At 37.3% G+C, this 25998-nt stretch overlaps 1 protein-coding gene across 5 annotated transcripts; it reads right to left on the bottom strand.

Moving 5' to 3' along the window:
- Positions 1-1281: 1281 nt before the first annotated feature.
- LOC105039113 (DExH-box ATP-dependent RNA helicase DExH15 chloroplastic) lies at positions 1282-25768 on the bottom strand. Of its 5 annotated transcripts, XM_010915117.4 has the most exons (16): positions 25234-25765; positions 22431-22606; positions 20136-20249; positions 19595-19703; positions 19417-19503; positions 17065-17183; positions 13789-13960; positions 13014-13613; positions 12652-12930; positions 9983-10189; positions 6931-7287; positions 6153-6389; positions 5256-5476; positions 3982-4081; positions 3736-3882; positions 1282-1624 (listed from the first exon to the last, which is right to left on the bottom strand). In XM_010915117.4, exons 1-16 carry the CDS (start codon positions 25717-25719, stop codon positions 1526-1528), a joined length of 3510 nt encoding a protein of 1169 aa, XP_010913419.1. In that variant the 5' UTR covers positions 25720-25765; the 3' UTR covers positions 1282-1525. The 5 variants fall into 5 exon arrangements, 3 of the variants coding, with proteins under 3 accessions (XP_010913419.1, XP_029118558.1, XP_073100552.1); XM_029262725.2 differs by lacking the exon at positions 20136-20249; XM_073244451.1 differs by lacking the exon at positions 1282-1624 and having other exon boundaries at positions 3995-4081; positions 25234-25766.
- Positions 25769-25998: the final 230 nt, after the last annotated feature.

Raw genomic sequence — 25998 nt, 5'->3', positions numbered from 1 at the left:
ATTGCATGATCTCTGCTGTCTTAGTAACCGTAGGCCTGAAGTTAGATCTTGAATGGCTTTAGAGAATCTTGTCCGACTCAAAATGGTTGCTTTTCTTTCAATTTTCAAGAAGATGAACTTTCTGCTTTTCTTTTTATACGAAGGTGAAAAAATAAGGAAGTACTTCCAGATCACTTATAAGCCCTTTCATACCATAATCCCCTCAAGAATGTCAAACTGAATAATTCAATGCCATAAATCTTTACAATGTAAACACTAGGATTATAGAGGCTATTTTTAAGTTGGTTGCTTCCTTTTCATGCTTGATAATAATTGAGAAGTATCATTTGAGAAATATGCAAATACATTTGATCAACAAGTAATAAAGGCAAAAGGATTTTATCTAAAGATTGGAAGCCGATTCCCTCCAAAGAGAAGCCTTCAATAAGGTTTCCCCATCAAAAGCAACATTCCAAAGAGCAAGATAATACAGGCAAGCGAGACATAGTGGAAGCCAATTAACAAGAAAAAAAAATGCAATCAAAGAATCTATCATATATGAAAATAGACTCAAAATTATAAAGGTGTTTTCCTGAAAACAAAACTTCAACTGTTACGGTGAAAGAGCCCAGGTAATCCAATAAAGACTCTAGCTGTAAAACAGGCAAATGTAGATCAAAGAAAAATGACTTCTTTTTTTGGTACCAAGAAGTTAGATTAATATTAATTAAAAAAAATATACAGAATTATCTTGAAATGCAAACCATACTGAATTCGAGTCAAGTCAGGTCGACTCGAATTATTTATCTTAAAATTCAAATCGACTCAAAAATCTCCACAAATCGGATCGAATCAGAATTTAGTAAATATAAACCCGATCCACAAAATGAAATGAATCCAATATTAGAATCTAATCCAGCTCCATGGATCCTTTAAAACGATTCAAGTCAGATCTATGCGGATTAGATTGGATTGGGTCACAGATCAATCCAACCCATTTATAGCCCTAGAATACTTCCGATGCTGTGGCCCATGTCTGACAAAGCCCATGCAAGAACAAGGCTAACACAGGAGATTTAAAAGATCCAAGCATGAAACTTGGGATTGAGATCGGATATTAGTTGGATTTTTTTTCTTACAAGGAACTGGAAAATAAACGTGAAATGCAGACAAAATACAGCTCCTAATCAAGATTTCTGTTTGCCAAAAGTAGTTGAATAATGAGAAAAGCAAATGCTGATTTGCTAGTACAGTTGCAAGAAAAGGTAGCTCGCCCAAAAAAAAAACATAAAGAGAGAGAGAGAGTGAAAATGTTTGTCATTTTGATTTCTATGAGCCACACCTGTAAACGTATAGGGAAAAGGTAAAGGTGGAGTAAAAGGACCACACCCTTCAAGTTACCAATACTCCCTTGGGCTCTAAAAGAAACTAGGAATTTGGCTGCTTTATCCAAGGTGTGCAAGATTTTTATATACAGCATAACACATAATAACATTAAAATATATAAAACATTAATAATACATTTGCTGCATATGCAGTGAGCAGTTCATCCAGCAAGCTCACTTATTGGTGCACGGTCCATGACATTGGATGCGAGTAATGCATTGTTCTGGACCAGTGGGTCAATATCAGGCAATTTTGGAATCTGGAACAAATTGTGCAAATAACTCGAATGTCAGAGAGTAACTTTATATGATAAAGGCAAGCAAATTATGATGACTGAAAAATGAAAAGAGGGATTGTTTAAAAACATGTCGCGGATCATAAGCAGCAGCTGGACAGCACCTGATATCAGATGTGTTCAGGGGTACAATTTTTACATTTCCCTCAAAACTCTGCGCAAGTGGATTTAAACTTTATTTGAATTGATGTGGTTTTGGTACAGCTGAGGTTTTTATGGAAGATAAATGCATTTGAGAACCAAAATGCAAAGCTTTGTCATATACGTGTTTTAAGATGTATAAATCCAAAATCACAAGTAGGTAGATTCGTTGATTGTATATGTTTTATTGCCATGTTTTCCTCGAGGATTTGAAAGCCCAATTTCTGCATTGAACACACTGACCGCAAAAATTGTCATCCTAGAGAGGTTAAAACTAAGATTTCTTGATTTATAATCTACCTACAATTTCACCATGGTATAAGCAACCCGAAATACTTTTCAATGTTTGTGATATTTACAACTCTGTTGATGTAAACTAGATACAAATCTGCCACAAATTTTATCATGAATTTTGAGTTTATTTGTACTACTAATATCTAAAAATTTGTCATGTTTCTTTATTTTATGATGAAAAAACTTAAAATATTCAATGCACATGTCAAATATCAATCAAGACAGACACTTAGAATTATTTTGGATCCTAGATTTCTGATCATCAGTTCATAGTTATGCTTATTTGTGTTAAACATGTCTATAAATCAGTAAAAGCAACTTAGATATGTTTAAATAAAATATTGAATCATGTAGCGTCTCTTAGCTTGCCTTTTATGAGCATGTGTCTTTTTTGTCCTGGTGCATGCCAAGATGCCATATATTATGACATGGTGCATGCACTGCACCACCTTAATCAGCATGGGCACAATTCACGGTGCTTTAATCTTTACCAATTAGATTAGGGATTCTCACCCTAACCCACCTGGGCTTGAGGACAAGAGAAAATAAGGTGATTTGCTACCTCAAAGTGTATAGACTAGTTAATTCGGGTCAAGGAGCCCAAAGCGGGTTGGGTGCTAGGGCAAGTGAGTGAGCTACATGCTCCCCCACTTTTGGTGCAGAGGGAGGAAGGGAAAAAAAGAAACTTGCTAGAGAAGCAGTGGTAGGAGAGGGAGAAAAAAACTTGCTAGAAAAGCGGCGGCAGTGGCAGCAAGTAGGCTACACACTCCCTTCTTTTGGTGGGGAGGGGGGAAAAAGCTTGCTAGAGAAGCAGTGGTGGGAGGGGAGGAAAAAAAAAAAGCTTGCTAGAGAAGCAGTGGTGGGAGGGGAGGAAAAAAAAAAAGCTTGCTAGAGAAGTAGCGGCGGCGGCGGCGGCGGCGGCGGCAGCGGCGGCAATCTAAAAGTCCAAAAGCACTGACAATCTAAAAGTCCAAAAGCACCATATCTTTATCAGTCGGTGGATATGTTGCATTACTTTCTTGGACTTGCCATCCAATTGGGTTCCTACAGCATATCTGGTCGCTGGGATGGGATCTGTTCTTACCGTAGAGTTTATTGTTTTCTTAAAACGCCAGGAGGGAATCTGCACGTTGAGACTCAGTATGATTCAGGTGTGACTTGAGATTTTTGAGAAGGTTCTTGGAAGCAGTATGCTTTGTGAAGAATCTGATGAAATCAGAATTGGCTTTGAAGATTTCAGAGTTGGACTTTGAAAAGTTGTTGTATTCTGTCACTCTCTGAAGATTCTAGAGATCTCAGAGAAACGTTTTACGAATTTGGCTCCAATGTTATGGGTTGATTCAGCATCATAAATGTAATTAAGGCCTTGAATGGAACTCCACTGGTAATTAGGATCATCAAACAACAGAAAATGAGGCACCAACAAGATTGACTTCCTATCATGAGAAGAAAAGATTATGAATGGGTCCAACATCAAAATTACGGGCTCAAAGTTTACATGAAACTTGACCAGTTTGATCAAAAACTAAGTTATCGAAACGCCAGTAAATTTCAGCTGTCCTGTCACCACATATATAAATAACTGACTTGGAAATTTGAAAAACAAAAACACAAAGAAAACTTCAACAAAATATTCATACCTGAGCTAGTAAATCGATAGTACGTCTTAAAAGTCGAGCCAGATCTCCCTCATCCATAGCACAGTCCATCATTATTTCTCTCCAAGTTAAACCAGAGGCCCAAGCTTCAACCATTCCAGAAAATTGGCTGTCTAATTCACAAGGTATCTGTGAAATATGATCAGAATGGATAAGAAATTAATAAATGTTTAGAACTAATCTCAAATGTGACAGGAAGAAAAAAATGACTGTAAATTCTTTACCGACCTGTACCCCATACCTATCTTGTATCTGTATAAGAGAGTTTCTCTGCTCCTCCAAATGGTTGATAACATTAATGACCACAGAAGATGCTTCATATATATAGCTGCAAACATGGATGTAATAGTCAGGCTTTAAATATTCTATGCCGAATAATCTATGAATACTCCTCAAATTATCAACCACAATTAGACTTAAGTTCATGCAAGCAGGAAGCATTCACATCAGATATACAATGTAAAATATGAATAATTCTTTTCCCTGAAGGAAGTTAGAACATAAACAATCATTATCAACAAGTAGGTATATGACCATTTTTGTTTTTCTTTTTGATATGGAGATATTAATGCATAATATTTTGAGGGCAAACTTTTCTAGAAGGTGGCTTATTGCAGATTATTGCTAAGTTTCATTTCATCATTCTAGTACATGAGAAACGCATCTGGAACTACTTAACTAGTCTTCATTTTTCTTTTCCTGGCCAAAATTGTTCTCATAAAGATGAAAATTTGGCACTGTAATATATCTGAATGCTGAAAGCTTGTAACCCCTGCTCTCAAGATTGTGAATGTTTGTCTTCCCGCTATTCAGGCATTACAAGACCTTTTTGATTTAATTGGATGGAATTGGAAGGTGTTTATATTTTCGGTTGTTGGAACTTTTCTTTTTGGCCTGACAATTTTTGACCTACATTATCATTCAACCACCATTAACTCTAATCAAGGATGAAAAAAAGGGTTATCATGATCCAGTGGGAGTATGAATCTTGTTTTGCAGGCTCCCTTCTTTCATCTATTTTATATATACTAGTTATTTTTATTTTCCAGTAACCTTTGTACTTGCTTTGCTTTATTTTTTCATTCCTTCCCCAATTGATAAATGCAAAAGGCTTTTCCCTGGGCCTTTCAGATGTTCTCTTATGGATCAAAGCTTCATGTGCTACTATCTTTCTTCTTGGAGTCTTCAAATGTCAAAGTGTGCCACCTATCATTCCTAATATTCAACCTCTACCCAAGCAATATATCCTTCATGGATTTTCCTGATCCAAGCCTTAGACATCTTTCTATCCTTGTCATATACTCTCACCATCCTGTCATTCACTTACCCTCCTATGAGCCTTGTATTATTTATGACATAAGCTGCCGCAAAAAATCTGAGTTATTGTTGCACCTCAATAATGAAACTAAAGGGTTTCTGTCAATACCCAATGGTAATTTAACAATGCATGCTCCTGAAAACAAATCAATACAAATTCAGCTTTGTTTCGCACATAAAAATACCTGTTGCTCTTCCAGGGCCGAATTTTAATTCCTTCTGATACTAAACTTCCACACACTGCTGCAAGTTGTGCAGGTTTTAGATCTAACAAGACCTTATTTCTAAGGACCATAGCAAGCCAGAGTTCATTTTCTCCTCGGATTGCTGCTGCTGTTTCACCTAAAGGGTATATAACATGAGTGTTGATATCTAATGCTCTCGCTTCTTGTATTACTTGGCTGATCTGGTACATAATACAGATAGTAATACAGTATCAGAAACCATATATAAAGAGAATCAAGAAAACAAGCTCATGTGCCGAAGCAGTATTAATTCCAGATGACAATAGCCATAAACTATGTTCAATAACAAGTGAGGACTGAACTAAAATCAAATTGGATGATTTGAGCTTAAATCCAATCTGGTTTTCATCGATCACCTAGATGCTTTTGAATCCAACACATAGAAGGGAAGCCATCAACCCTTACAGTCCTTTGTCAACAATGATGTCCAAAAGTCAAAGTTTAATGTGGCTCATTATGCAACTATGTGAGTGACTCCAGTCTTGGAGAGGTTGTATTTCATATTGAAGTCAGACTCAGCCAAAAAGTCTGATGCATATTAGTAATGGATGCATCATATATCTTATATCTGACACAACCATTATGTGTTAGATTGGGGGGGGTGCCAAATAAAGGCACGCAAAGAACTTAAACACATTTTGGAAGCTTGCCACTAAACAAAGGTACAGATAATAGTATGTAACTAGGATGATTTCCAACTGCCTCATATCTGTAAGGAATTGATTGATATGTAGAAAATACAAATGCATCTGCCTTTGTTACATCAATTCGAGTTTCGATGATAATAAACAGCAAACTTAGAACTCAATAGAGCAAAGAGTTATTGAGATGATATACCTGTAGAAACTCCTTCCAACCTGTTGGTTCAATCTGCTCTATTCGCCTAGTTAAACGTTTGGATCTAGCCTCCAAGAGTTCAATCTTTTCTTTTGTATAGTTTGTCATATCTATGATTTTTTTTAACTCTTTGAATCCTTTGGTATTTGTTAACTTTTTCTTCAGACGTGAAACTTTGCTTCTTTGCTCCCTGTAACATTCCACAGCATCTTGATATGCCTGGGACCAATGCCTAACCTAGAAACAACAAACAAATTAGTTCGGTAAGTATCAAAGATAGAGCTTGAATCTTTCCCAATTTATGCTTATCTGAATCTCAATAAGAAGGTAGCGATCTACAAAAATCTACATGATCAGCAACATCCAAAACATATCAAACTTAAATAGTTCATAGACTAAAAGACTAGGTGATTATTCTAAAATAGAGTGAGAAAACAAAAGAACTTAGTCACTTATATAAGACAAATTATAAGAAAGTTTATTTATCATTAAAATTCAAATTTTATCACAATTTATATAATAAAGTTGCTCCAATTAAATAGAAAACCTTGGGTAGTTTATAATAAATCATAATTCAAATCAAATGAGAATGAGAAACTTTATGAAAAACTAATTTCTTTACTATTCTGAAAAGCTATAGCCTGTCTGGGCCATCTCCAAGCATTTGGAGTCTGCCGTCAATCTTTGAATATAATTAATCAATCACTTTAAAACACCACCAGTTTTCTTGTTTTGGAATAAAGAAATAAAGAGATTTAACACAGAGAGGGATATAAACCTCATCATCTTCTGAAAGGCTACTCAATACTGGAACATTGAGACTCCATGACCATGTCTCTAGAGATCCTTGCATGCACCATAAGGACCCAAATTCAGAATCTGCAAGCTTTTCCCATTGCAACTCTTCTTTCACAAGAAGTGCCCTCAATGTTTCTCGGGGTAGTAGATCACCATCAACTAATGAGGCATTGGGCAAACCTGTCTTGTACACCATTCTTACCCATTTTTCTGTAAAGAGATACCATGAGTTATCAGAACTTAGAGCCACATAATAAGCTGGTCTGCTATCATTTTGGTCCCTTACATCTCCAGAATCAACTTCCATAGTGTCAGCAACAGAATGACCTGACTGAACCTGTGTATCCACAATATATGAGAACTAAAAAATGATTTCAAAAGGAAAAGGCCTATTGAGATACAATGAGACCAAAGAAAAAGAAAATCTCAATATAGAAATCAACATAAAAGTTCTGACGGTACTTCATTTAAGCACCCAAGTTATCAAACATTTTAAGTACCTATTGCTGATGAAATTGATAAACTTCCACGACAACGTTAGATGATCATGCATCACAGAAAAAAATTTGATATCTATGTAGTAAGACTAAAGTGTAGATATTGAACTTTATGACCCATATCTAAAATAGAAGCACCAGCAGATACGGTAAAGAGTAACATGAGTATCATTATATTGAGGAATATTTTATCACTCTTCTATGGAGGTTGTAAATATCAAGTAGTTCATAATAAAGATAAATATGGATGCTCAAACATTTGTTTTCAGCCTATTCTTAGGAAGGCAAAGCCAATTGCAGTTGAGCTGGCAAAGGAGTTCATATGAAAGAAGATTGTCCAGCATTCTTGGCTTTTCTCTTTCCGCCTTGGTCATCTCATCGTGCAATTAGAAAAGGTGACTTGGTGATGATGCAGATTTGCATGCAGAAAGCATTGATAAAATCCCAACTAATTTTAATGCAGGATCATGTGCAATAGCATCAATTACCAACTTTTCCAACAGAATCCTATACATAGGACTTGAACAGACAATCTCGTTCCTCCTAAATATAAAACCTGCTAACAAGCTACCGCACTTCTTGCAAAAAAAAAAGGAACGCAAAGCAATATTATATGCTTTGATTTTGAAACACCATAACATTTTAACATTATTAACCATGGAAACTGGCCAATTATAGGCCTAGGCACTGGTACAGTCACACTCTGCCTGGTGCCTCACCAGCATGTAAGGTTGTAAACAAGCCAAACATGAGTAAGCTAGCCTCCAGCACAGATCTCCTCATGGTCAGCTTGAGCTCGAGTTGACATGAGAAGAATCAACTCTCATCTCAACTTGGGCTTTGCTCCTTTATGCCGAAACAGCTTGACCTTGGCTTAGGTTCAAACTTAGGTTTCTTCTCAAAACCATCCACCTCCTACTTCTCTCTCCCCCATAAATATTGGGAATGGGAAGCCGGCATAGTTCATGGCCAAAAGATGCCACAATGGCTGATGCTTATATGGGCAAGATCTTTGTGCGGCACTGAATAAAGGATCTTTTCTACCAGATCAGACCTTGGCAGAGGATATGGGACTTTAAGGCCTGGATGACAAAAATAGAGCTTAGCCTGTCTCGGGTGCTCAAGATGGTGGTGAAGGAGATTTCATGGAAAATGTGGAAGGGATAACGTAGGTGGATGAGACAAGATTGATTAGAAGCAAGTTTCAGGTGATGGAGCAGGAAACAGAGGATGAAGGAGGCAGAAATCAAACATATTTGAGCTTGGAAGTGGAACTGGCACTGCAATCACTGTCAAGGGTTTGAGAACCGATAGATTGGGATCAGGATCTTGAGCCTTTCTTCCCTTGATTTCAACAATATCTTATCTGATTGCTGCAACTGTGATACAGTAGGCAAACATTGCAGCTGCTGGATAAATCTGACAGCTAAGATTAATACTTAATCCAAAAACATTTTACAATTAAAATGAATATGAAAGTGCTTCTAATAATGCACAGGTAAGTATGTATTTATTTATTTATATTTCAATCCATATTCACCAGTACATAAGCAAGCAGAGACTAGCTTGTACTTGGATCTCTCTCTCTCTCACAATCCCAGCTCTCGTTCAACTCGTAATAATCAATCAGCATGTATGAAGCTGAAAGCTGAGCATGAACACCCCACAAAAAGCTCATTTGTTTCGCAGTCCTACCAGCATGCGGCACAACTGCATGCCAAATTGATGCTAGTGTATATGTACCAACACGTGCTTATGCCAGTTCATGCCAAGCATTAGCAGAGCATAGCATGAACTATGCCAGTACCGCACCAGCATGGCACCAGCACAAGATACCTACTCCTGGGAACTGACAATTCTTAAAATTGTTTAAAAGCCTGTTCGAGAATAGCAAAAGCAAGTCACAGAAAGAGTTCGCGTAGTTAAAAGGACACCAAAAAAAAAAAGGAGATGGTAGCATTGATGATCTTGTAATATACACGAGAACAGAAGATTAATATCATTAGCACATGTACAAGTAAATAGCAAATATAAATCAATTAATAAAATGACAAATAACAATTATTCAAAAAACAAAAACTAATTTTCTGGGACAATGTAAGCTTCACACCTGAAAAATTATGTTCTTAAGATAAGATTTGCATAATCAAGAAAAGCAATTTCAACCAACAAAATAATTGAAAGGAATTATCTAATATTCTGCTATAACCTGACTGAACTATGAAAGCCTCTCTTCTACAATCACTGTTTAGCTCTGAATTGCTAGATAACATGACACATGTTTCATTATTCGTACCCTTTTCAAAAACCTTGATGCCAATGTTATCTTCACATGAGCACTCAAGAAGAAAAGTTGATAGTTCTTCATTATATTTTAATTTAGTATGGAAAGAAAGAAATATCTGCAACTTTTGGTAATTGCGTGCAGAATAACTATAATTTCTAGTGTTGTAGCACAATTTCCTTATGGAACTTTAACTCCTTAACTCTAGCAAATAACATACCATGAAGTCAGGATGATCTTTTGACACTCACCATATTCATGATCTTTGGAGAAGAAAAGAACTGGAGCTTTCCAATATAAACAGCAGGGACAATGTGCTGAACCGCTTCCTTATCTTTATACTGCAAACACATGAATGGAAGGTGGTCATTTTTAAAATCGTCCAATATTGGTTTCCATGCAGCCATTCGCTTAAGTTCCATCTTTCGTCTGAGTTCAGTTCGCAGTCGTTTCTCTGCCTGAAATATTAGGCATGCAGTTTTTATGAGAATTTGCAAGTGAGTTACTAGCACAAGCTTGATTTCACTCAAAAGTTCAAATTCGTTCAACATACCGTAAATAAGGCAAAATTAATAGACTTGAATTAGCAATGAAAAAGAATATGCAAAGGATTACAAAAAAAGATCAAAAGAAAGATTGATTTATTTTCTATAGGCATGTTATGGTAAAATTAGGAAATCCAAAAAACAACATTCTTAAAGCAAAAAGATAACAATCAAGGTTCGCTGTACCGGTACCGGACGACGTGCCGATGTCGGACCGGTACGGTACCGGTACCGGTATCATACCGTACCGACACACGGTACGTCTAGGCATACCGGTCCGATACCGGTACACAATATTTTTTTCGATTTTCAAAATTTTTTTTTTTAGATTTTCGAAGTTAATAATTGATAAATACAACCTCAATATGGCATTATATTGCATATTATTGACATATTTGGGTTCAATTTGAAGTTAGGTTGCAGTACAAAGATTTTTGATCCAAAATTTCAAACATATATTTATTTATTTTCTCTTATTTTTATTTTACCTCATTTTTATCCTATTTCTAACAACAAAAACAAAAAAAAAATATTTACTAACAAAATAACAGATTATCTTACTTCCGGCCAAAGATCAGCCTCTTCTCAAATCACTCCAATTTCACAAAATTTTGTCTTTTTTTCTAATTTTTTGGAGGTCTCAACGATTAAGTTGCCCACGGCCATGGGTGTTCTCTGAGAACTCTCAAAGAACACCGAAGGCCTGGTGTTTATTAAAGCACCAGGCCCTCCCCCCATGTGAAGTGGGCCATGCCCATTTCTCTCCCCCTCCCCCCAACCACGTGAAAAAGCCCCCACCTTCCCCCCTCCACCCCTCCCCCATGTGAACTCCTGGGCGGTACGGTTCGGTTCACCCCGAACCGACAGCGAACCGAGATATACCGTCCGGTTCCGGGCGGTATGGGCCCGAACCGCACCGAACCGAGCGGTTCGGTGCGATTCGGGGTCGTTTTTCGAAAAATAGGCCCGAACCGGATCGGTAAGGGACCGGTCCGGCTCGGTACGCCCCATACCGGACGGTTCGGCCCGGTACGGCAAACCATGGGCAACATATTTGCGAACCTTTGGATGGACAACAAATATGAAGGCCTCCATACTTGTTTTGTGTTTCAGATTTGCCCAAGCCAAATAAGCTTCAATTATCTCAATTATTTCACTCTAGTTTGTAAGTTCAGTCCAAAAAACTATAAAGAATCAAAAATAAAAAAATAAAAACTTAAGAAAGCAAGTTAGAAATCATCAAACATTTTATAATGCATCATGTTGTTTGGGACCTTTAGGTATATTGATTCAGTGGCCTTCTGCTGAAACATTTAAAAACTAAAAATCTCAAAAATAAAAGATCAAAATAACTTTTACATTATTTTATACTTTGGTATGTCATTGTATTGTTAAATAACAACCTAACACATGACAAACTACCAGATTGAGATTTGAGCACTAGGATAGTTAAAATTCCATAAAATTTAAAAAATAAATCTCTAAGTTTCTTAGGACCAACAGCATATTGCTTCCAGAGCTTTTCAGAACCGACAAAATTCCACTTTAATCTTGAGGAAGTGCTTATTTTAACTCGAAGAAATGCTGAAATGACAAGCATAGACTGTCTACATTTGGCTCTAAGTCAATCTCAGCTGAAACTAAAGGACTAAACCTGTTTTTAAATCCATTCAAAGTTTCCAACTGTGATTCAAAAGTTTCAGGTTCAGTTTTTCAGCTGAAAATAAAATCCATGAAAAACACCTCACATTAGTTAAAATAAATTATCCTGTATCAGGCTCTTGGAGTCATGATGATCTCAATAACATTGGTTATTACTATGCTGTTATGCATCACAGTCATCGTTAATATTCTGTCGTATCTGTTAAAAACATCTATGTGACATGTTGTCATTATAAACATTACACTGTCATTAGTTAATCACCAATTGGAGTTTTGGAATGCGCAATATTGACAATAAAGATGATTTACAAGGACAAACTGCCAACTCATCAACTTTGAAGAGGGCACCATCAGCCAGTCGACAGATTTATATGAAATAATCATGCCAACTTCAGGACAAATAAAGTGTTTCAAGTGATGCCAAACCACCAATAGAACAGACAGAGGGGGAGGAAGTCACAGCTTACAACATGAAGGCACTTGGTCCAACATGCAGATAGATGACAACTTAACTAAGAAATTGGAGTTGTAACAGGATTAGTGAATAGGGAGATCAAATCTGGAATCAACCAATCCAGTTTTTGTTTTGACGATATATTTATGAAATGGTTCCTTTGAATTGGAGTAACCTAAATGATATGTCATATATATTTATTCTGAACTGCTATTCAAAAGTATTGAAATTAGAAAACCAAGTGCAAAAACAAGGTTACCCTTAATTCCTCCTGCAGATTAGAAATCTCAGCATATTCCATCATGGATAACTGCTCTTGGCACTTTCTATCAACCGCATCATCACTTATTTCTGAAGAAAGCAATTCAATTTCTTTCTTTATCTTCTTAAGCTCTTCTTTGGCAGCAAGCATGACATTATTACCAACATAATTTCCAAAACTTTGCTCCACCAGTTTCCTAGCTTCTTCTAAAGTTCGCCCAGAATGTAAAGCTTTCATGGCATCTGGCTCTTTTGGTTTACGAGTGAGTTTTACACCCTGTGAAGTGAACAACACATTATGACAAAAAAGCATGAAGAATTGGTATATTTGTAGCAGGAACATATAGGTATTATACATACAGCAAGGAGATTCAAAACCATTCCATATGAAGCAGTAAATTGTGAGACAAGAGGTTCAAGCCCAGCAAAGAGAAGATCACAGCACTCTTCAGCTCCTTCATAGGGAGTCTGAACAAGAACAACATGGCCCACTTCATCAATACCTCTCCGTCCAGCACGCCCTGCCATTTGGAACAGTTCATTTGGGCTTAAAAGTGTTCGACCTGCTTCTGTCCTCTTGCTGAGAGAAGAGATTATAGCCGTTCGAGCAGGCATGTTGATCCCAGCAGCAAGAGTTTCAGTTGCAAAGACAACTTTAACAAGGCCACGCTGAAATAACTCTTCAATAAATGACTTCCATAGAGGCAAGCAACCAGCATGATGTACAGCAATTCCCTGCAAAAGGCCTTTTACAGCAACCTCTCTGACAGCATCAGGATATTGCATACGGAACCTCCTAAATTCCAGCTCAACTTCACTAGCTTCACACTCATCTAAAAGCTTGCAATCCTCAAGATACTGGATGGCAGCATCACATCCTCGTCTGCTAAATATAAACCAAATAGCAGGAAGCATATCCCTTACCCTAAGATGCCATAAGGTATCTCTGATCTGGGGAACCTGAACAATAAAAACATGGGAATAGAAAATAAACATATTACTCACTGTTTGCTTGAATAAATTTGAGCAAATGTTGCACTGACAATGACCATTTGCAAGTATCAATCAAACTAAAAAAGAAAAACTAAAAATTCTAAAAAAAGAAAGGGCAATCCGAGTAAAATAAAGATTATACTTGAGAACGGCGTATCGAGTTTGTATCATTCTTTGACAATGGTGTCTGCTTTGATATGCTAGCAACACCAAAACGTTGCTGAACTTTACCCATTTTATGCTTCCTCATTTTGTTTCCATTGGATGGTTCTGTTCTTGGGGCAGTCGGTTGTAAATGATTAAGTGACAGCTTCCTGCATCATCACAGACAGGAATCATCGACTAAGCTTCAATTCGGACTTCACAGAAAAATGAACAGATTTTATTTTAATTCACCTCACACTAATTTCATAAGGAAACTGGATCAGCCAAATCTGTTGTTCGATATGCTAACCAGATGCATGACCTGGAATATAATTTAACAAACACTGACATATGACAATTTTATATTCGACTGGCATACAAACACATATCACATTTGCTAAGTTATTATGAAGAAAGGATCTAGTTAAGTGTTTTACTATGAACTGAAAGAGTTTCAACTTTCAACAGTATTTGCAGTTAGTTGCTTGAACAAAAAGGAGAACATTTTCAGGCAATATCTGTGAAATTGTGAGCACCCAAAAAAGTAATTACAGGATGGGCTCAAGCTCAGTTTTGTTTATGTTCACAAACTGATACCTCAAAATAGAAAAGGAACATTTCATATTATTCGCTCTTGAAAATACAAGATAGCTTTCTCTTAGTGACATTTTCATCCTTTTTTTCTATATAAGTTGGAGTTGGATGTCCTTGCAAATAATATAACGGATAGAAAAGAGGGAGATTTACATGCAAAATACCAAGTAGATTAGTTATGATGGTAAAATGTAAGTTTGGAAAAAATTGGGCTGTTTTCTTGGTGGAGATACGATTGAAATCTTTTCTCCTTAGATCCACTCCTTGGACCAGCCTCCCTTTCACATAGTGTGGAGAGCATACACATGAGGAGCTGTATCTTATGTCAAATTACCAATCAGTCGGATCAAACTCATCCAAAGATATGAAAATGTAGCTGTACTCATCAATCGGTTATGTTATTAGTGTTCTAGACCACGCAAGTTTTCCAAAAATAACATATCAGCTCAGAATCAAGCTTAAGGATACATAAAAATGTTATTTTTATAGTCAGACGTGGTTATGGGATAAGGGGGCCATTGCCTGGTACAATGGTAAAGGCTCAGGCTGGCAAGCATAATAGCATAGGTTCAAGTCCTGGGGAAACCACTTTGTGTTAAAAATGACAAATATTAGGTCTGTCCCTAGTTTGCCCCTCTTAGGACCCTGGGTTATTGAGAACATAACTGAGTGTGACCTTCTTATTTTATATAGACATGGTTATTGGTTACTCGTCTTGCCATGCCTTCTCCCCTTCTACCATATATGCCATTACGCATAACCAGAAGCCTAGAAGCTTCTTTCTCTATAAATAAGAGTTCTGTAATTTGGTTCCTCTTCTTTCAAATTTCTCCACCCCTTTCTTGGAATTTTTATATTTTCCTTTAACAACCTAGGACGTCATCCAAAAAGCGCGAGCCAAAAGGTTATCCCCCCCCCCCCCCCCCCGCCCCAACAACCAAAAAAAAAAAAAAAAGAAAGAAACCAAAGCCCTGATCTTTTTGCCGGGAAGGCCTCGGTCACAAATGCCACAGCTGACTTGTCATCAGCCCCAAAGTCCTGTGCTGCGGTATCCTGAGCCACATGGGTTATAGAATGGGTTGCTTTAAAATCATTTGTAATGATTCAAGACCTCGTCTAAAAAAAAGGCTAACCAGAAGGTTGTTGAGTGGGGTCCTTGGCCAGCTTAAGTACTCGAGACCTCCCCAACATAACCCCAATCTGGAACTAAACACACAGCTGGAAAACTCCTCACATGATTTGGAACCATTTTCCATTTTCCTTTCTGCTTGTTTAATTACCCTCCCAACCTAATTTAAAACAAAGTGTTATGTAATCTAAATCTGAAATCAAATTCTGCTATAACATTCATATTATAAATAGACTAGAGTTTCAAAACGATCGTCTGAACAAACAACTAACCCAAAAAATTTTTTAGAACATAAACTACCTTTCAAATATCTCCTTTAGACTACAGTAAAATCAAATTATGCAGAAATATTCTCTTTTCTAGTTGTACACTATTCCTTTACTCAAAATAATATCCTTGAGTGGGTACACAAATTATGATTTACTCAAAAAGTTGTACACAACTTTTTAAGTCACATCAACCTTCAAAACACTCTAGACAACTATCATTTAAATTGCAAATAGATAGTGTTTACTTACATATTGTCCTAGAATGGGTGGGCAAAAAAGAGATCATCCAGTTATAGCATGTTTTCTAGAGTCTTGTCTTAACTTATTGGTCCTGTTCTCCCTCATCTTCTTAACTCTACAATCTTTTAACATGCAAAATTTTAGTCAATCCACCCACATATTAGGATCTTGTATGGTAATTGTGGATGAATCAGATAACGGTGTTTATGTTCTTGAAATAACATTAACTGACAGATGCATTTTTTCATGCAATTCATTTAAAGTTTCTCTGGTTCAAGATTCTTTTTTTCCCTCCCCTTGATTTTTCTTGTTCAGCTACCAGGTTGATGCTGAATTAAAGAAAATCAATTTTTTTCTATCCTCATATCCTTCAATTTAATGTAACTTCACTAGTTCATATCGGTTTACAACACAAGGAAATGAAACCAATGGACTTAAAGACCAAGAATGCCATGTTTTGGAATTAGTATTCAAGCTATACTGTTTGTGTGCAGTGTGCACACACAAATATACATATATTATGAGAATAGTCATGCAAATAGCTTCACAATAAGATGGGAACAAGTTGATGGCATGACATAATCGCAATTCAGCAAAGATTAGTTAAATATCAGCATATAGTGAGATATAAAACTAAATTTAGAAACAAAGTTCCACGAAATTTAGAATAATATTGTACATCTATCAAGGACATCTTCACAAGAGATACTGAAATGTACTAAGGCTGTCTAAGTACCAGACTCTACAATAGATGTAGGGCCCCTCAAACTGAGAGAAAGTCTTAATACACTAGACATGAGGGAAGGCGCAGGAGGGAGAGGGCGAGAGAGAGAAGTGTGCAGTTGAAGGAGGCTATTCGTTCCTCAAACCGAATATCAGAATTTACCTTCAAAAAGGATCCAGTATGCCAAAAATTCTGGAACCACATGATAGGCAGCCATCTCCAACCAGGGTGACTTCTCCCTCTCCCTGGTCTTTCCCAGCTGCTTTGCAGGGTACACATGGACATGGGATGAAAGTATTGAAAGAATGAAAGAATTACCTATTCATTCTTGTTCCTTTATCATCAAGAAGCGGTGACAGTGAATTCTTCAGTGAGAAGTGCCAAGTCAGCGGAACTGGTCGTTTGGTGGATGTTACCAACTCAGTTTTACCATGAATCTAAATTAAACGACAAAAAATAGATCAGAGTAAGATTAGTTAGCATGTGTACAATGTAAAACTACCAAACAAATGAAAAGAAATGAACAAATTTTAAGACAGATTGTTCTCCTATGTCATGTGTACATGATATAATGGAACATATAGATGAGATCAAGCCACAAAAGGGACTATTTCCACAAAGTGGAAATGTTGATGAAGAAAAGGTGTTGTGAATTGTTTTATGGTAGCCAACAGGGCATGTAAAGCCATTGTTCCAGGTTGACTGACTAAGAGTATCATCATTTCGTTAAATAGACAAGAAAGGTTTCAGAATAAGAAAACGGTTGATTTTTTTGATATCGATTGCTCAATAAAGGAAAGGCATAAATTAATAAAAATTGATAAACTTTACGACTTTTTCATAAAAATATAGAATTTCTTCAGACAGTTGTATGAAATAGCTTCCGAAAATTATTAAATTCATATTTCACAGGTAAGTTTTAACAACACTGTTTTTTTGCTTTCTCCAAGTACATGACAGTTCCTTCCATCTTAATTTACATGGTTAATAATAGTGATTCCTAGCACAACTAATATAGATGATAGTTCTTGCATAAAAGCCCCTGCTACAAATTCTGAAAGATTAGTTTCATACTGAAAACATGCACAAAGATTCAGAATGAAGGAAAAGAAAGTAACACACAGAGAGATGGAGAGAGCATTTATGGCAGCCCAGCATTAATGCAATGTCTCAAAGGGGTGAATGTAGCAGGTCGATGCCTATGCGAAGTTGTAAACCATACAATATTCAGCAAGGTGTGACCAGGTGTTCTAAAGGAGCCAATTTAATCTGTAAGCTCCATCAGATCGTCGAAGTAGGCTGACATCGGAATTTTTGTTTCAGGGCTAAAGCATGCAAGAATATTCATCACTCAATTACTCAAACTTGTCAGATCTCATCTTACCGTTAAACTTTAAGTAACCATAAGCAGAATCATCAAGCCTTGTTTGCACACACTTATGACGCGCACAAGAGAAAGAGAGAGAGAGTTTTGGTTATTACTTATTAGTAATATTGTAAGTTCAAACTCAAGACCCTCTCATATAAAAGTACATAGTGGACCATCTAAATTTAGAATCTAACGCTGTACAGAGTAAAAAATGCCTCATACAGAAGTACAAATGTCATTCAGGCTTCTTACCGATGCTTCAAATGCCTACAACAGGCAGCACTAGAACTCTAGTCTCAGTAGTCATTGTGGGATATAGAAATACAGGATCCACACCCAGGATCTTTTGTTTGCACTTTTTGAAACATCCATAGACCACAATCCAGAGCCCAAAAACTTCTAATGATATATCAGCAACATGATTCATTTGTCATTGACACTTGTTTGTTTTGTGACCATTCAGGGCAAATCATTTGATTTCTGGCATTAGGCATTTTGGTTTTCATATGATTAGGCATCTAGATTCTCCATTAAATGACCAACATAAATATCTATTTATCTGTATCTCCATTTACCTATCAATTTAATAGTCTCCATATACATCAATTGTGAAAAATCTAGAAGTATAGCTCTCATATCTTGTCCAGAGTTGGAGTCCAATGCCTCTTTAATAATCAGAAGAAAGCAGTCTGGCCATCAAAGGTTAGCCACCCTGCTCTAGATACTTGATCAAGCACTTTTGAGAAGCACCGAAGAAAATCAATTGAAAATGACTTGTTTGAGATTTTATAAGGTCTTCTGTTTTGGAATGAAATGAAAAACCTTTAGCCATTCTTCAATGGTAAGCAATAAAATTTCTCTTTGCAAAATCATTTTCTTTCATATTTAGAACTTGTAGCAAGAACTAAATTCAGACTAGAAATTGAGAATGGTGAGAATAATGGGATACTGAGGTGGTTAAAACCCCATAAGCAGAACATTGGTTGAGACTCGCTGATCACATTCTTTTCTTTGGGAACTAAGACAAGAGGAACCCAGCCAAAATCAGGATGAGGCTGGGATCAAACCCAGGTCATTGGTATCCAACACTAGCGACTTTACCAACATAGCCAAATCGCACACTTAAACTCACTAATTACTTAACAATTAATAGGTTTATCTCAGTGATGAGTCAGATATTTTGCAGCACAAACAAGATAGATAGGACAGAACTATAGCATACATTGAAAACCTTATTTCGTCAACTTATTATCAATTATCCTTTAGGACAAACTGAATTTGACAGTAAAAAATTCCATTACCTTCCCTATCCAACCTGCCAACTCGTCAGGATTTGCAACGGTTGCTGAAAGACATATAAGCTGGACTTCCTTTGGACAATATATAACCTGTATTATTTGAATGATAATTAGCCAGTTTATTCCAATAATTAACAGTACAGTTGACGACAGGTGAACTAAGGATCAAATATTCACATACTATCTCTTCCCAAACTGTGCCCCGAGATATGTCACTGAGATAGTGCACTTCATCCAAAACAATCACATCAACACGAAACAACCTACTTTCAGTCGAAATCATACCAACACTGGAAAAAATAGAAGAAAGAAAGCATTTACATCATCATATTGTTCATGAAAGTATAGGACCAGAAATAATTGAGCTGACAAAGAACTAAAAATGATAAAACAGTTATCCATCAAATATTACTCCAACTCAATATTTCTGCTGCATCATTTCCTTATGTATCGCAGATATCACAAATCTTGATTTTAGCTGCAAGCAGAAGGTGTTCTAATGTTTTGATTATGTTATGGTTCCATATAAAAAGAATTGCTCAAAGCTTTTTTTTTTTCCCTACAGCAATGATCTTGTATGCTAACTGATAATTATAATGCAGATCAAGACTTTTGCTACATATAAAAATCTAGCAGGCATCTTGATCTCTTGATTTTATTGTAGTACATATTGATGCTACATCATACCCCATAAAACATGAAGTAAAGCCTCAACCAAGTACCTTTGGTACAGCATGTTACGCAAAATCTCTGTGGTCATAATTAGAATCGGGGCATCTTTGTTGACGGCAGAATCTCCAGTTAGAAGGCCAACATTATTTTCACCAAATGTCCTACTGAAATAATTGCGGGAAAATTGAGCAATATTTGGTATCAAAACATATGTGAAAGAAAAGAATTAGATTATACAGATAAATGGCAAATAATCTGCTATTATGCATATTAGATGTCAAAATAAAATTTGATTGTTTTCACAATCTTTGATATGGTTAAAATGCATCCTATTAAGTATGTGATGTGATACAAAGAATTTTGGACACAGTTGAAGAGAAGAAACAATCGATAGGCAAGTTTGCACCAGACACCAAAACACATGGTAGTTGTGTCCAGACTGTTGTACTTAGACAAATGAATATTAGCAGATAGTCTGCTCCACTTTGCACTACCATATATCTGTTAATCCTGAACTCTGGGGAGAGAAACATCATGTTTGGTGCTGACATGGCTCTTTATCTTGTCAATCTACAACATCATCTGCCATGTCCCATCAACCAGTAAAGAGACCAACCAATGATTTCATCATGAATATTAAACTTAAGACCATCCCAAGTCCCAATATCTACCATCACCTCTTCTAATTGACCAACCAGTTCATATAGATAACACAAGATTCTTTGGCCTAAGCACTTGTGCTGCTCAGTCCTGCTCAAGCCTCTGAAATCTAAGGAACAAGGACATTACCAGTCCAAGGGAATCAACTCTTCGAAGGGGTTTTCACTTTTAAGAAGACAGAATTCTAAAACCATGCAACCATGTAAAAGCTAAAAAGCAAAGTCTTGAGATGCAATGTGTTGAAGGTTACCAAAATTTTATTTCATTGATTTTTTTTAAAAAAAAGTCAAAGAAGAAAATGAAAAATGAAATCATTCTTAGTTGAGGAAAAATATGAAACAAGCATGCAGCAAATTTGAAGCAGATGTAATAGAGGAGGAAATGGACTTTATTTCAATATGTAACAGTGGCAAAATTAGGGCCCAATGGCATAAATCCATATTAAGGGCTGGAATCCACATCTGCTAACAGTGAGTTATCCTATGTGTTGAAGCTTACCAAAATTTTGTTTCATTAAATTCAAGAAAAGTCAAAGAAGAAAATGAAAAATGAAATTCATTCGTAGCCGAGGAAAAATATGAAGCAAGTGTGCAGCAAATTTAAAGCAGATGCAACAGAGGAGGAAATGGACTTTATTTCAATCTGTATCCATGGCAAAATTAGGGCTAAATGACATACATATTATGGGCTGGAATCACATCTGCTTACAGTGAGTTATCCTATGGAAAAAAAGACCTATACCTAGCATCTACAACATTTTCTCCTCTAAAATTCCATCCACTCCTCTTTTTACCTTCATCTAACCCTATCTTCTCCTCTCCTTGCTCTCTTCTTTGTACAAGTTTCCCTGCAATGTATGAGTCCTCTTTCTTCTCTAGTTGTTTGTCAATTCATCAATTTGACAATGGGAGAATCCCACTGTTTTGCTTCTTTTTTTTAAAATAATGTTGGCTTTCAAATTACTTCCAAGTTTGGTCAAGGTGCCCTTCACTAAAACGACCCATCTCACATGAACACCACCTCTATGCAAGTGATAATATCCTCCAAACCAGCAATCTAAATTAGTATCTCTCAGCTTGGACCTAGAAAAGACTACATGTATGATGAACAATGACCCCAAACAAATCAAGAACTGAAGACATGCAATCAGATTAAAATTCTCTTGGTTCTCTAACATGGGAAGGTAAGAATTATCTAGAAACATATGTACAAGGGGCTAGCTAGCTACCTGAAATGAAAGACCTTGGGAAATTAAATTAAAAACTATAGTTCAAGTTTGTTACCATGAGCAAAGGTTCCAGAAAGTTATCAGCAATTTTGCATATGATTCCAGATAAGCCTATATAACATATAACAAGAAGCTATAAGTTTTGGTTGATGGACTTAGAGACCAGCTTCTGTTCAATATATAAAAGCTCATAGAGAACAAATATTTTTTTACCCTGTTTAGATGCATCATGTAGCCACTGTGTTAGAATGGTGCTCCCAGTCTAGCACATGCCACATACAAGAACTAAAATACACCCACTAACCAAAAAGTAACATAATTCAAGCGGGCCATTGCTTGCATGCATTTGCTGATTGAATGATCACAATCATGTCAGGATGAAGGAACCTGCCAGCCAGCAGTATATTACGCATGCATCTAGGGCACTTAAAAAGGGCCTAATTGATAATGCATATACCGAAAATCACGAAACTTCTGATTTGATAAAGCCTTCAAGGGAGTTGTGTAAAAGAGCCGTCTTCCTCTAGCAACTGTAGCCACCGCTGCAGCTTCTGCAATTAATGTCTTCCCACTGCTTGTTGGTGCAGAAACTACAATAGATGAGCCTCTCAAAAATGCTTGGACAGCCAAATGCTACACAAAAATGCAAAAAAAAAAAAATGGTTGGCAAGATGAAAGAGAATCAGTACAGTTTGTGAACAAAGTGTTTGCTTACGGTTAAAGTCATCAAAATCTTAAGTTATAATGACTTTATAGAACCATAATACAATATCTCTACCATAGTTAATACCATAACATATGTCATCAATATAGATACAACTCTTTTAACCAACATAGAGATTTATGGGAGGGTAGTAAAGCCAAGGATATAACAAGATCTAGGAAAACCTTATTTATCTGGGAAAAGTAAGAGACTTAACGTATTCAATAACCAGTATGACTCAAACTCTAGAAAGTTGTCAGTAGCTTCAATAGACTTCTATCAGGTAAGATGCCTACTTGAGAGAAAAGGAGAGCAAAAAAGTATCCATGAATCTCCAGAACATCCTGAAAGATGAAAATTCCAGACCAACCCCAATGCCTCATCTACCATGTGGCCCTTTAAAGGAACATAGTGTGAAGAAGGATTCACTAAGGTTGCGTTTGGTGCATCGCCAGGCAATCTTGGAAGGTAACGTGGATTGCCTTCATAACATATGTCATCAATATAAATACAACTCTTTTAACCAACATAGATATTTATGGGAGGGTAGTAAAGCCAAGGATATAACAAGATCTAGGAAAACCTTATTTATCAGGAAAAAGTAAGAGACTTAACGTATTCAATAACTAGTATGACCCAAACTCTAGAAAGTTGTCAGTAGTTTCAATAGACTTCTATCAGGTAAGATGCCTACTTGAGAGAAAAGGAGAGCAAAAAAGTATCCATGAATCTCCAGAACATCCTGAAAGATGAAAATTCCAGACCAACCCCAATGCCTCATCTACCATGTGGCCCTTTAAAGGAACATAGCGTGAAGAAGGATTCACTAAGGTTGCGTTTGGTGCACCGCCAGACAATCTTGAAAGGTAATGTGAATTGCCTTTAAGATAGATTGCCATCATTAAATTGCCAGTAATGCTGATTATTGTGTTTGGTATGCAGGTAATGTTGCAGTAAAATTACTGAAAATCTTGATTGACATGTTTGGTATGACAATCAGATTACCGGTAATGTGAAATCAAATTCTCAAAATACCCCCAATAATTTTATCCTGATGCTCTTCTTTTTTTCTGATGAGAAGTAATGGGAGTGATGTGGGTATGGTGATGGTGCGGAGAAGTGACGGACCGAGGGATGTGGGGAACCGCGAGCATTGGGGGGATGGGGAGGGGGCAGGCGCATGTGGAGCTTGGAGGTGGTAGGGACAGGCATGGAGGAGCCCCGAAGAGGTGGTAGGGGACAAGGACGGAGGAGCCACGGGCAAGCAAAGGGAGATGGAGGAGCTGCGGGCTAAGGGCGCACGCGAAGGGGGGTGGGGGTGGGGGTGGGGGTGGGGGGGGAGGGTTGGGCAATGGGTTTTATGTGATTTTTTTTTTTTTAAAGATAATTTTATCTAAAATTTTTATTGCAACATTGCCAAAAAAGAGGTAATCTGGATAGCCACCCCTCCCCAAGATAATCCACATTGCCTTCCATGAGGTAATTTGGATTGCCAAAGTAATCTGCATTATCACCTAAAAAGTATACCAAACGCAATAATCTAGATTACCACATTAAATTGCCAACAATCTGAATAGATTGCCAGCTACCAAACGCAACTTAAGTGGAATCCAAAGTCCAAAGTAATATGACAAGGCCAAATAGGAGGTTGGTTGCCCTCAGAATAAAACATGGGTTCACACTACACATTGTTTCATACATCAAAATATATCTTACTATGAGAAGCACATGGTGAAGTAAACAAGCCAAAGAATATATATATATATATATATATATATATATATATATATATATATATATATATATATATATAGACACACACACACATATGTATGTATGTATGTATAGAGAGAGAGACTTAACACTTCATAAATTTTGCATCAGATTGTCAGGTTGCACAGCTAGAAATCCTATCAGACTGTCTCCAGATATGTGAAAAGCTTGGTTTAAACTGGGGGATGGGGCAATAATATTGGTGTAGAGTTTCAAGGTTTCATGTACCATAGAGTTCCTAGTTGCATTGCTGGATTGGGTTACTTGTTTCAGGAGTAACTGAGTTGTCCTAGGCTTACTCTTGTTGGTTTTGTACGTAGCCTCCTGGAAGATGGCAGGATAAGGAAGACCTGTGAAAATGTTTATTAATCTAGACACATGTCATGATGGACTGTATTACAATGCAAGGTAAGTTTAACCTTCTTCGAAGCCCTGTATTTTACCCTTGTAGGATCTCTAGAGGTTCCATCATAATCATGCAGGCACATTCCCAATTTGAATATGAACACATTAACAAAGATGTTTTTCTCAGCATTACACTCCTATAACGAATTAGTCACGCTCAATAATTTCTACAAACACAAATAGTTCGTTGTATATCTTAATTCCCCCAAACTCGTTATTAAAATTCAAGAATAATTCTCGAGCTGTAATTATACTATTCTATTACTCAATTTACACAAACACACATTTCTATAATACTTCAAGAAACCGACCATCATCAGTTCATCAAACACATGATCCAAGAAAATAATTCTTATATTTAGAAAACAAGCTATCGAACCTGAAATTTGTCAATGGGGAAATCATATATGCCCGCGAGCTCCTCAAAATCGATGATTCCCTCACCAAACTCCCTCACCTCAGCGAGCAGCCTCTCGATCCTCTGCCACTTGTGCTCCTCGGACCGAGGCGACGGGCCAGCCGCCGCCGCCGCAGGCTGAGCGGTCTCCCTCTCTCTGTCTTCGTCCTCCTCCGAGTCTTCCACCAAGAACCCATCAACCTCGTACTCTTCCGCGGCCTCTTCATCGTCGTCTTCGTCTTCGTCCTCGTCCTCGGGATCTGAGAACTGCTTCTTGGTCGGGAAGCCGGTGCGCAGGGGGTTCCCGGAGAAGGGGACGAGAGGAAACCTCACCATGGAAGCTCCGGCGGCCATGGGCCGGAAAAAACCTAGGGCTCCAGGGCCCCGGAGAAAGATGGGGGGAGGGAATGGGCGTAGAAAGTAAGGGAAAAGGAGGGAGGAGGAAGAGGGTAGAGCGAGGGAGTACATGGCAGGGAGAGGAAGGGAGAGGCCGAAAGAGCGTAGCCTGGGGAACGCCTTAACTTCTTGGACCAGCTATCGCCAGTTACACCACAATTCGCGAGTCCGGACCAATTGACGGTGTTATCAAAACCGACCGTTGGTTGAACCGAGAACATGTCCGGTCTGGTCCGGCACAATCCTGTTCCATGTTCAATTCCCCTTCTCAGATATTTTACTCAATTACTCCGGCAGGTGACCGTTACAATTCTCATGCCACGTGGCACGAGATGATTGGTTTAACCAGGT

Source organism: Elaeis guineensis, chromosome 1 (assembly GCF_000442705.2).
Source record: "Elaeis guineensis isolate ETL-2024a chromosome 1, EG11, whole genome shotgun sequence".
Lineage (NCBI taxonomy): Eukaryota > Viridiplantae > Streptophyta > Magnoliopsida > Arecales > Arecaceae > Elaeis > Elaeis guineensis.
This window is presented reverse-complemented; position numbering and strand designations above follow the sequence as displayed.